Source organism: Streptopelia decaocto, assembly GCF_964273445.1.
Source record: "Streptopelia decaocto genome assembly, chromosome: 3".
In the NCBI taxonomy this organism is placed as follows: domain Eukaryota; kingdom Metazoa; phylum Chordata; class Aves; order Columbiformes; family Columbidae; genus Streptopelia; species Streptopelia decaocto.
In genome coordinates, this window is record NC_138656.1 from 73863276 (window position 1) to 73874854 (window position 11579).

The 11579-nt window shown below is 41.0% G+C and overlaps 1 protein-coding gene across 4 annotated transcripts in view; it reads right to left on the reverse strand.

The window, feature by feature from the left end:
- The window catches only part of AFG1L (AFG1 like ATPase), a 69567-nt gene extending 64628 nt beyond the window's left edge, over positions 1 to 4939 (reverse strand). For 2 of the 4 annotated variants that reach the window (XM_082047233.1, XM_082047234.1), the window contains exon 1: positions 4806 to 4939. In XM_082047233.1, coding sequence (XP_081903359.1) covers positions 4806 to 4911 — 106 coding nt within the window. In that variant the 5' untranslated portion in view covers positions 4912 to 4939. Of the gene's footprint in view, positions 1 to 4350; positions 4746 to 4805 lie in introns of those variants that run through there. The other 2 variants (XM_082047232.1, XM_082047231.1) reach the window with 1 other exon arrangement.
- Between the last annotated feature and the right edge of the window lie 6640 nt (positions 4940 to 11579).

An 11579-nucleotide genomic window follows, 5' to 3' on the forward strand; every position in this document is an offset into this window, starting at 1 on the left:
ACAGGCCAGTAATACCTTACCTGACCTGACTCCAAAAGGATGGGAAAAAGGCATGTATGATCTCTCAAAGCTTCATCTTGTTTTGAACCATTCCACTCCCACAAAAAGTCAATCTCAGTCCTATGATCTCTACTTCTGAACTATCTGTGCCTTTGCAATGCACAGATCTGGATGGCTCTGAGAGCTCCAATGAGAGGGACAGCCAGTGCCTCATTATACCTAAAAAGCCACCAGTTCCTACTGTTTACTACAAGATCAGAGGGAGGGGAGAAAAAAAAATAAGCTGATATAGGGATAAGAAAGGGTTTGTGACTCATTACCTTCCTGGCCATGGACAAAGCACACCAGTAGGACTGCTCAGAAGTGTGTTTTTTGTCTCAGGTTACGTGTACTTAGAGCTAACCATCCTGGGAGTGGAAGAAAATACTTCATCATTAACAGATAACGAAGATGGAGAGTGATGACAGAGGGTGCCACGGGACAAATTACTCACTGTTCTCCTAAAATAATACTGAACACCGGGATTTAAATGTGCTGGGGGTACACTATCATACCCTACCAGGAGACAGTAGCTGGTGATAAACTCAAACTTGTAGCTGCAAAATAAAGGTATATGCTCTTAAAAAAGTGTGTAGGGGTTTTAGAGGTAAGTCACCAGAAGACAGCTTTTCAAGTGATAAACTATTCTAAGAAACGGGGAAAAAAAAATGTGTGTTTTCCATTCTAATCCATACTTTGTGGCAGAGATTGCAAAATCATTTGAACAACTATGCTTCTATAGTAATCTGTTCTCAAACTGATTAAAAAAAAAAAACGCCACACTTTAGAAATGTTAATGCATAGCAGAGGAATACCAGGCAACTGCTTTCCATAATTTTACATCAAGAAGCTACTGTTAGCATAGGAATCTCCAATGATTCAGCACTTTAATTGTAGTCCTACAGCCTTTTCCTCCATATTGCAAAAGATGGGTTTTCATTTCTCTATTCCTGTCTCATTATCTAATCTTTGTATTACATAAACTGTTACTCGATTTTCATTAGCTCCCCTCTATCTCTATGAAGTGTTCTACATACAAGTATAGAAAAGCACAGCATCAATTAGTTACTCTCCTAGTTTTAAACATAACAGTGCAAAACTGCAGACATGCGTTTATCCATAACGTATATTTCCCACCTCCATGGTACAGGACAGTTTTGGATATTACCACATTTAGCCTGACATCCACTGCTTCTTTAAGAGTCGCCACCAGGTTGCAACTTTTTATTAAATTCCTGTTCCTAAAACATACATATATCTCACTTTATCTCAAGCCATAAAATTAGTTGCTTGTGTTTGCCTTTCTGCTCGCCTATCCAAGGATCATAGACCAAGCTGCACTGTGATACACAGACAAAAGTCCTGCCTTGGAGAAACATAAGGGGACAAACCCACTAAAGCAACAAAGGACAAAAAACAAAATAAACAAACAAACAAACAAAACCCCACCACACTTATTAATGTAGAAATGCCTAATGAAAATGACAATCTGAAATTCTAAAAAATTGCCTTTGAAGCGGGGAACTTAGGACATCTTCAGTAAACTTGCATTAACTTTCCACTGCAAATACAAGTCCCTACATAAAAATATAAAAAGAGAATCTGTTCTTCAGAGACTTTCTGCTCTGGAAAAGAGCAGCAAATAGAAAAATTAATCAGTGTGTTGTTGAGTTTTCCCACTACCACTTAGAACTGATGTCTGAGATGACACAGGAGAAAGACATGTGAGTTTCAATTACACTGCTTATGAAAGCAACAGTCACAGCTGAGGCAGGCACCAGAGTTATTTCTGTAAGAAGACAATCTGAAATGGAAGCTAAGTTGAGGCACATCAAAAACTGATCTCAACAGCAGCCAGGAGGTTGAGAGCACAGAAGGCTAACCGAGATAAACACAACTCACCCTGGTAATCCTTGCTTTTACCTGGTAGTTGGATTTCATTGTGTAAGGTTTTGAACTGTGATGTCCAAAATCTGTCAGAAGATAATTCTGATTACAAAAAGCCTGCCAGGTCCTTGTCTTCCCCGTATTTCAGGGCTTAGGAAAAGAACCTGGGCTTCCCTTACATGAATTTTGTCTTTGCTATCTTTCCACGACTGCAGAAACTGACATATTTTAATTTATTAATCTGTGAGTTTTCAAGGAATGCAAAAAGACTTCATATGAATTTAAGATGATTATTCACCTCTGGGAGAGAAAAAATGTTGTACATCCACAGATGAATTCAAATTTGGTCTTCAAGATCTCTTACAGCCCTCAATCTAAACATCTTTTAAGCATATGATTAGAATAGTAGACTTTTAATAGGATGAAAAAGAAAAAAAGAAAAACCATGACAGAGAGATAATATCCAGCTAAAGACGCAAAGATCACACAAATGGAAATGAACTCCTTTTATTGCAAAAGGTAAGTCATGCTTCAGATTACAATATTCACCTCACTAGAGGGTCACTCACAGACAGTACACATGAAAATGTGTATTATTAATTCTGGAAACAAAGTTGAAACAACTTTGAAGTTAGGGGGCATTTCTATCAACAGGCAGATGGTGGTATCAGAGACCTCACTAAACTCATTCATTAAGCTGATAGCATAACTGCTGCAAAATCCTTCCTTCTTAGATGACATCACAGTGATGGGGAAGGTCAATGGTGGAGTCTTGTAGCCCCAAAGGTTATTTTCCTGCAGGAAAATGGGAGTGAAGGTTGCAAAAGATCAGAAAATACTCTTTTTTTTTTGCATGTTAGTACTTGTAAATAATAATAATATCATCATAATCTCATATTTTATTAAATATATGTGCAAATTTTGCAGAATCAGTCTAAAACAGGTAAACAGCCCCGTAGTATACAAGAATTTGGATGAGTTAAGCACATGCATTACAGTTAAGCACAAGTAAACCTGCAAAAGAATGAAGACTTGGCATGTAAGCTTATCAGGAAAGAGATCATATGTCATTTATAAAGCAGAAAATACATTTATAGTCCTGTAACACCATACAATTGCTCCTTTCAAAATACTTTACAATGCTTAATGAGAATAATGGGAGAGGAGACCAACTGAAAAAAATTATTTACTTTCCAATGATTAATAGAATGCTTAGAAAAGCAAAGTCTGACCAACCATACTGGGGGAGGAAGGGGAGAAGAGGCTAAGTTATCTGCACAAATTGAACATGTCAGGCCAATATCATGTGAAACAAAAACAAACAAGCAAACAAACACCCACACCTACTGAAATGAGCATTTCAAATCAGAAGAGGCAGGCAACTTACAGCAAAGATACAAGGACTTGGACTGTCCTCCCATCTTTGTCTCATTATATGACCTTGGATGAATCACTGAACCCCTGTTTACCCTTCATTCATTTGGGCAGTATATGAAGCAGTATTTAAGCTTCTAGAGAAGCATATGAAGTAGAACTAGAATTCTGGGGTTTTTTGCATACAAACCTGTGACGTTATTCTGAAATAATATTACTTATACTATTTCCATGCATACCCCATTTAACAATCTGACCTACAGATTAAAGTACAAAAAGATGGAAAAGTTTATCAGTGAAATTACAACTTTACACAAATACTACTTGTACAATTTTTTCATTAAGAAAAAGGTACAAAAGTGTGGAAAGCAAATCACAAAACAAAACAAAAATACCCTATACACCAGTGGTCATAAAAACAAAAGTGTAAGTTAATTCAGTGATGGTTGCCCATCCCTGCAGATGTCTTCAAATAACATATGTAAGGACCACCTTCCCTTTGACAAGGAAGCTGAAGAACTATGCCTAAAGCCACAGGATCTATTCCAACAATATTTTTTAAACGGTAATCTGATGGTTATAAAAAGCAACAAACATCTAATAAAAACGCACAACAGTAGTACTAAGGGTAGTGCTTGTCTGTTTTTCTTTAGGAAGTCTAAACATTGCAGAATCAAAATACAGTGTGTGTATGTGAACATTTACCAATCCTAGATCTGATGACTAACTTTCAGACCTTTGGGACTCACCTGACATCAACTGAAGCCTCACACTTACCTCAGAGTAACACTCACTAACAAAAAAAAGAGTTCTGCTTCTAACCTAAGCCTCAAGTTACTAAAACCTAGCGTCCCATAAATATGTGTATTACAGTGACTTTTTAAGTAAGGCTGCCAGACAGAGCTCAGCTCTGTACAACGGAGAAGGCTTACAGCAAAAACTCCCCGAGCACAGTGAAAGCTTTGGCAGGATCCAGCGCACTCACCGCCCAGCGAGCTCCCGACACGGCTCACGGAACCCCTTTTAACCGGGGGAAAGCGGCATCGTTACCTCGGGAAGCCCCGGGGCCGTTCACGGACCCCCACGCCGCTCCGGCGGAGCCGGGAGCCGACTCCCAGCCTCCGGTCGCGCCGCCCGGGGCCGCGGGGCCGGTCCGGGCGGACAGGCCGTCCCCGGCCTGCTCGAGCGGGGGAACATGAGGACACGGGCAGGGCACGCCAGGACGGCGGGGCCGCTGCGCGTTCCGGCGACTGCCGCCTGTCCACTCGCCCGGCCCTGGCAAGCCCCGGCAAACGCCCTCCCTCGGCCCGGCCCCACCTCCGCCTGAGGGGAGACCCGCCGGGGGAGGGGGCTCGCCGGCCCCCCCGGCCGCTCCACACTGCACTGCCCTGCCTGCCTCCCTCACTGCGCCGTGCCCCAGCATCCTGCCGCTCTCCTTCCCTTCGCCCGGCGGCGGGCAGGGCAGGCTGCGGGGCCGGCGAGCCCCCTCCCGCGGCGGCACTGACCTCTCCGCAGGGCGGCGGCCCGCACCGGTAGCAGGCGGGCGCCCCGCCGCACCGAAGCCCGCAGCAGACAGCGCGCAGTAACCAAGGGCGACACGGGCGCCGCCATCTTCCCGGCCCGGCCTCTGCGGCGGGGGCGCGGGGCGCGCTGGGAAATGGAGTCCGGCCGCCCCGCGGGCGACGGTCGCGCTCCTTCGGAGGAGCCGGGGCTCGGCCTGTACTGGGCGAGTCGTTCCAGCCGGGGGCCATGGCTCCTCTCCCTCCGTTTGCCCCTCAGGCCAAGCCGCAGGTTGTGGGTCAGCAGGCGGGCAGCGAGCAGAGGAGGCAGAGCCGCCCTCTCTGCACGGCCGCTCTGCACAAATCGAACTTTACAGACCCAACAAGTGCAGGCTGGTGCCATTTGTGGTACCTTACTGCCCCAGCCACCCACGCGAATTTTCCTAAAAACTCACTTTTTGTCTCTGGTTTGTATCATGCTTCACCGTAGCTGGAGCTGATGCAGCAGCTCTCAGACCAGCTTGGTGGTCACTGAGTTTTGGCAACTGAATTTGCATTTCTTGATGATTTATAGCTTGTGTTGTTGTCTTTAAAAGTATAGACCATAAAATAAGGACAAATACTTATGAACATAAACCATAACAGTAAGATACATTAACATAAAAGCAGATCAGAGAATCATAGAATCATTTTGGTTGGAAAAGACCTTTAAGGTCATCAAGTCCAAACATTAAACTAACACTGCCAAGTTTACCACTAAAACATGTCCCTAAGAACATCATCTATACATCTTTTAAACACCTCCAGGGATGGTGACTCCACCACTTCCCTGGGCACCCCGTTCCAGTGCCTGACAACCCTTTCTATGAAGAAATTTTTCCTAATACCTAATCTAAACCTCCCCTGGCACAACTTGAGATGTCCCTGAAGACAACACAAAATGTAAAGGCTGATTCGGTCCTGTACTGCAGTGTGTGCACACCGTAACCCTTGGCAAGTATTGGTTGACATGGGCCTCCGGAGAGCTACTCAGGAGAATGCCGGCCCCCTGCCTCATTCGGTAGGTACCCAACTGTCTTATCCAAACACCTCCATGGTGACTGTGATGCTCTTTTTGCAGAAAGTCACAATGCAAAAAGCCTCCACTCCAAGGGAAAGGCATTGGCACCGGGGAATCGCCAACTGGAACACTCACCTGTTCACTGGTTGGGCGTCTGTTCCCGTCAGAAATGCAAGGAAAGGTCAGGAGGAGGCTTCAGATGCTGTCTGCCAAGTGCATTGTGCAAGAAATAGATAACAAAATGTCTGCTCATGGTAAGAACACAAAGGAAATGCTTTAACTGACTTGTTGGTTTTGCAACATCAGAATTCTCATTACTTACTCTAGCATTAAATTTCCATGCAACATGAGAAAGCAAGCAAATAATTTTCACAAACTATTAATGAACTTTTTTAAATAAGAGAATAGTAAAATGTTGTATCAGGGCACTACAGAACAGTTTGCAAACAAAAATTTATTATATCCTGAATAGTATTGCTCATTTTAAAAATAATGTCTATGATCCTGAAAATATTAACAGTGATTCTAACATGATTCTAACATGTTCAGCTGGTTTAAAATAAGTGGCTGCTCCAGATACATCTTCAGTGCTATATACCTCATTAAGTAGTGAACCAAAGTGCCAATTTATCACATCTTAAAAGAGCTGTTTTCAGTGCATTTTCTTTCATCTTTCCTTTATTGAGCATTTATTGGTTTTGACTCATTCTAGTACATTATAGCTGTCAACACCTGTGCCCACTTAGGAATGAATTCCAGTACAAATCGTAGTGAATTGAATAGATGTCTCAAAGATGCATCACAATTGTTGCAATATTTTTAGAAACTCAAACAAGGAAACAAACAACTTCAGTAAAAGTGATTTAAATAACAAATAACTTATCTTTATAAACAACTTATCTCCTTGAGAACAAAGAATAAACAAGGCAACAAGAGCCGGTTTTTCTTCCGTTATTAACTCAGATCACAATACGAATGGGTGAAATGTCAAGAATAATTGGAGAAAATGACAGCATAATCTTCAGCAAAAACATCTGATTTATTTAAATTATCACTGTTTTTATCTTAACCATGTTATGCAAGGCAGCATAGAAAAACTTCCAATTTGAGTCTGTTCTGACATCTTCTACCTAAGTGAATAAACCCTCTGCAATGCTGTGAGCCTCCTGTACATTGGCAAACTCTGAACTGCCCCTGTACACAGCACTGAACACCCCAGGAACTGAATCTCCATTGGCTGTAAACACTTCGCAAAACCACATTTTGGTGTTAACTTCAACAAATAGGACTTTCAAGTATACTTCTGTGGATTAGTATGGTTAATGTCCTGTAACAGACAAAGATCCATTCTGGGGTATGTTTGTATACTTAAATCTCTGTACCTGTCCATTTGCTCACCTCCAAAAAATGTTACATCGCAACTATGTAGAAATTAAATGGAAACTTTTTCGACCCAGCTGCATTATTAGTCTGGCAGCTAGAAAAAAATGTATAGGTGGTCTTTAACAAAAATAAAAAACTGGGGCACAATAAAAGTCCTCCAGAGGCCCCTCTAGCTTCTGGTCCTCTAAACTGCACTCCCAGAAATGCTGGAGTGCTGAACCCTATGAGGAAGTATGTGTCCAAGGGTCTTTGGGTCTCTGCCATACTCTCTCCGAGATTCTGCAGAAGGAGGGCAGGCTTTACCTGTCTGCAAGGCTCCAAGATATTCCCACCATGGGAAACATCTTGGGCTCCCAAACATAAATGTACTTGTGATAAAAAACTGACCATTCAGCCTACAAAAATGGATTTTTGTGGCTAGTTTTCATCAACAGAGTTTCCACCAAAAGCCATTGCCCTGGGATTATGTCAAAACACTCTGGGGTAAACTTGATGTTAACCTCCTCTATTTTGAGACAATCACATATGCTGTAGTCTGCATTGCTTGGAAACACTTATATTAATAAAGCTGCATAAATGTTCCCAAATTTATGGACTTAGAGCCATTTTCACTGTTCACAGCTTGCATTTCAGTCAGCTCAAACAGCTCGATGTGTTAGAAATTCATTGCAGAGTTTTCCAGCTACACAAGCACTACTCAGCATCTCTCAGAAAAAGTTCACAGCAGAAATGAATGCCGTGAGGTGGTGGATGACATTTTAAACATGAAGGAATCTAGAAGGATGTATGAGAATCATCCCTTGTTGAAAGAGATAATATTACATAAAAAGGGAGAAGAGGAATTGAATATAATAGTTAAATCTGAATATAAATATCTAAAATGTGGACACTACAAATTATAAGATTAACATTTTTATCTTGAGGATAAGTATACAATGCAGATACTCAAACACCATGTTTCAAAACACTGGCAGCTAACACAGGAATCAGTAAGTAATTTTTCCACATAAAGTATTGCACAATTAGTTCAATGCCTTGTGGGTTTTGCCTTATCCTGAGTCAGCATTCTCCACAAGTTCTGATAAAATATGCCCATGTTGACTAAAATGTGTTAACGTGAGCACTTCTCAGAAGGCTAGAGAGTCCTAACTGGATAATGGAGAGATTTGGTTTCCTTTCCAGTTAAATGTGACCTTTTCTTTTAAAAACAAAGAAACAAGCAAAAATCTACTTGAGAGTTATTACTATACCAAATTTAAAAATTAATCATCCATTAATACCTGCTTTTGTGGGTTCACGCCATGAGACTCTAGTATTCATATTGCCATTTGAAGTTATGCCAGAATATCTTTGTGCTATAGTTGAATAAATAATGTGTAGTAACAAATCCCTGAGTACCTAATATCTTAGTTGTTACTCTGAACGCTTGACGTTTTACATCTGATCTTTGTACCTACAAACACAGCTGACTTCTCTCCCTCCAGATTTGATATTTGGCCCAAAGTTTATGTCAGAAACAGAATCGAAACTTTCTTTTCCGAATTTATGCTCACCTGAATCCTGACAGAATGACCTTTCTAGCAAGCAAAAGCGATTACGGACAGCATAACTCCAGTCTCATGGATCACAAAAAAACATCTAAAGCACAATTCAAAATAAACAAATGCACTTTCTGAGGGCTGGAAAGAAACAAGGAAGCTCACAGGACTCTAATTTTCTGCCACCTTCATTCCTTCTTCCTTCTCTTTGCCTCATTAGATAGTGTGGCTCGCGTACTTTCACACGATGTAGGCAGGGGCCCATCATGAAGTAGGACATCTTCCCCTTGGTGTCTGAGCTCAGAGGATTTGTGTTTTACCTAAATGAAAAAAAAAAAAAAAAAAAAGGGAAACCTCACCAAATCACTGTAACCTCCTTACTTACTGTGCTATTGACACATGGGCACTAAAGCATTCCCTCCCTGTAGCTTGCATGCACACAGCTCTCTGCCACCAGTTATCTCTGTCAGGAAAAGCAGACAAAACAGTGCTGCTAAGATAGTATGCCATGAGAAAAGCATCCAGTCTAAGCCTCATTTCTAGTATTTACCCAGCATGAGAACAAATTATATTCCTGATTCATCATAGGCTCAGCAACTTCCCAAATGCAGAGTATCACTTTTTTTGTTCCTTTGGAATAGATAATGAAACCAGGCTTGGCCAGGAGGCAGACAATATATTATACTTAAAACAATATCAGTGCACTGCCATATCTTCACATTTGCAGTCAGATACGGTAGCATAGGTTGTGTAAGAAACAAAAGCTTATCCAGATGTGTGCAATCTCAGTTGAATTAACGAGTTTTTTCTTGCCTTGCTGCAAGACCAGTTTAAAAACTCTGTCAGCTTGATTTCTGTTTATAAAGTGAGCAGTTGGCAACTATTAGCAGAAAGAAGGGAAGTAAGGAAGGTACACTAGTAAAGGGGAAAAATAATACTGGAGGAATGATGAGCAGAAAATTCACAGAAAAGTTACCAAACAAACCGCCTACACTGTATTGGTTATGTGGATGGGCTATTTTTGTACCTTGGGTTTATCTCTGCTTTCTCATTTTCTTTTTATTAACATAGACAACTGCTAAGAAAACTTGACAGATGTTAACTTTGATTCTCTCAGGTGTGATCTGGGAGCAGCCTGCCATTTTCTCTACTGCCTCCACAAATTTTTAGAAAAAAATTTAACCAGTTTTCTCATTCTACCTGGATGGTAATGGAGCATCACCAGAACTCTTTCTTAAAGAAGGAAGGAAAATTATATATGCATTTAACCACTGGAGGGGTACTGTTAACAGATATTTTAAAAATCTGGAAGACTTTTGATGGTAGAGTCATACAGAAATAGTAGCAGTGGATTAATATAATTTCTATTCACTTTGTCCTAGGTGCATCAGGAAGGTAAACATTCCACTTCTTTTGGCAATGTTTCTTTTATTTTAACACACCATCTACTTCAATCAGGTACTGAGGAATCAAAGACCTTAAATCTTGGAAGGGAACAATTCCATCAGCTTCCCTTCTCCCTTTCTCTCACTCTTTTTTCTTTCTCTCTTCAAGTTACTGTGAAAAATGCAGTTGTGATTCGTGCTAAGATGTTTAATGTTTACAGGTATAACCAAATGTGGCACGGACTCTGAACTTGGAAAAGGGAAAGGTGGTTGAGTTCTATGTAAAAAGTTATGAAACTTGTTTAGGAAGTTATATTGATAGAGGGAACTAACATTTTAAGGGTTAAGCAACTATATAATAAGGGCCTACTAACAAGCTAACATTTTTAACCACATAATTAATATCTAGTTTAGAGCTGTATGTAACTAATTGTGCTAAAAAAAGCAGGACTTCATTAAATGCCGAGATAAGAAGTTTTACAGCACCAGCTGCAACCTTGAGGAGACAAGATAGCCAAGATTTACAGCAAAAAGGAGGCACCAGTCTGGTTCCAGTTCGTTTGGTGGCTTGGGTTCCAGCCAGTTCCTCCTAATGAGCCAAAGGTAAAAAGTCCACTGTGACGAAGCTGAAGGAGCCTTCATCCAAAGACCCCTAAAGACCCTTCCTCAAATTCACCAAGTGACATTGCGCAGGCGCAACAGGAGAGGGTCAAGGAGGGGAATATGTAAATGGTTATCTGAGACTCATTTTAATAAAAAGCAGGAAAGGTCATTAATATGTATAGGCGTTTCTGGGGTCATTATGAATATGTAATACCATACTGTATTTAAGCACACTTCTTATTGTTAAAAGTGTGCATGTTGGGCGGAGTGAATCCCCCGTGCACCCAGCGCTGTTTTGCTTATGCTCTAATGAACACGTGTTTAAGGAATACAAGGAATTGGATTAAATGTTGTTTATCCATAGAAAAAGCGTAAGTTATTTATTTCATTACTATAATATTTAAAAACAAACAAAACAAAACAAAACACACCTGTGAACACAATTTTCCTTTCCTGGCCTTTATAAATGTGAACAAACTCTTAATCTTTGTAAGATATGAGAATATAAAATCTGAGACAGTTGGTTAAACTGCCATCAAATGCATATCATTTATGAAAATCTAGGACTTTTTGTAAGCTTTAATGCTACTACAGACAACATTGCCACCTTGCTTGCAGCTTGGCTCAATAATCTAGACTTTGTTTTCAACACAGAGCTTTTGGCAAGCACCTCCTCCAGCCTGCATTTGTACCTGGCTGATTCCTTTTGCTGAACACTCTGCATGTACAGCATTTCCTATCCAGTCCTTTCACCCTGGCTCTCACTTTCTCTTTTGTATCTTGAATACGGCATTGCCCTTTTCGCTGATCA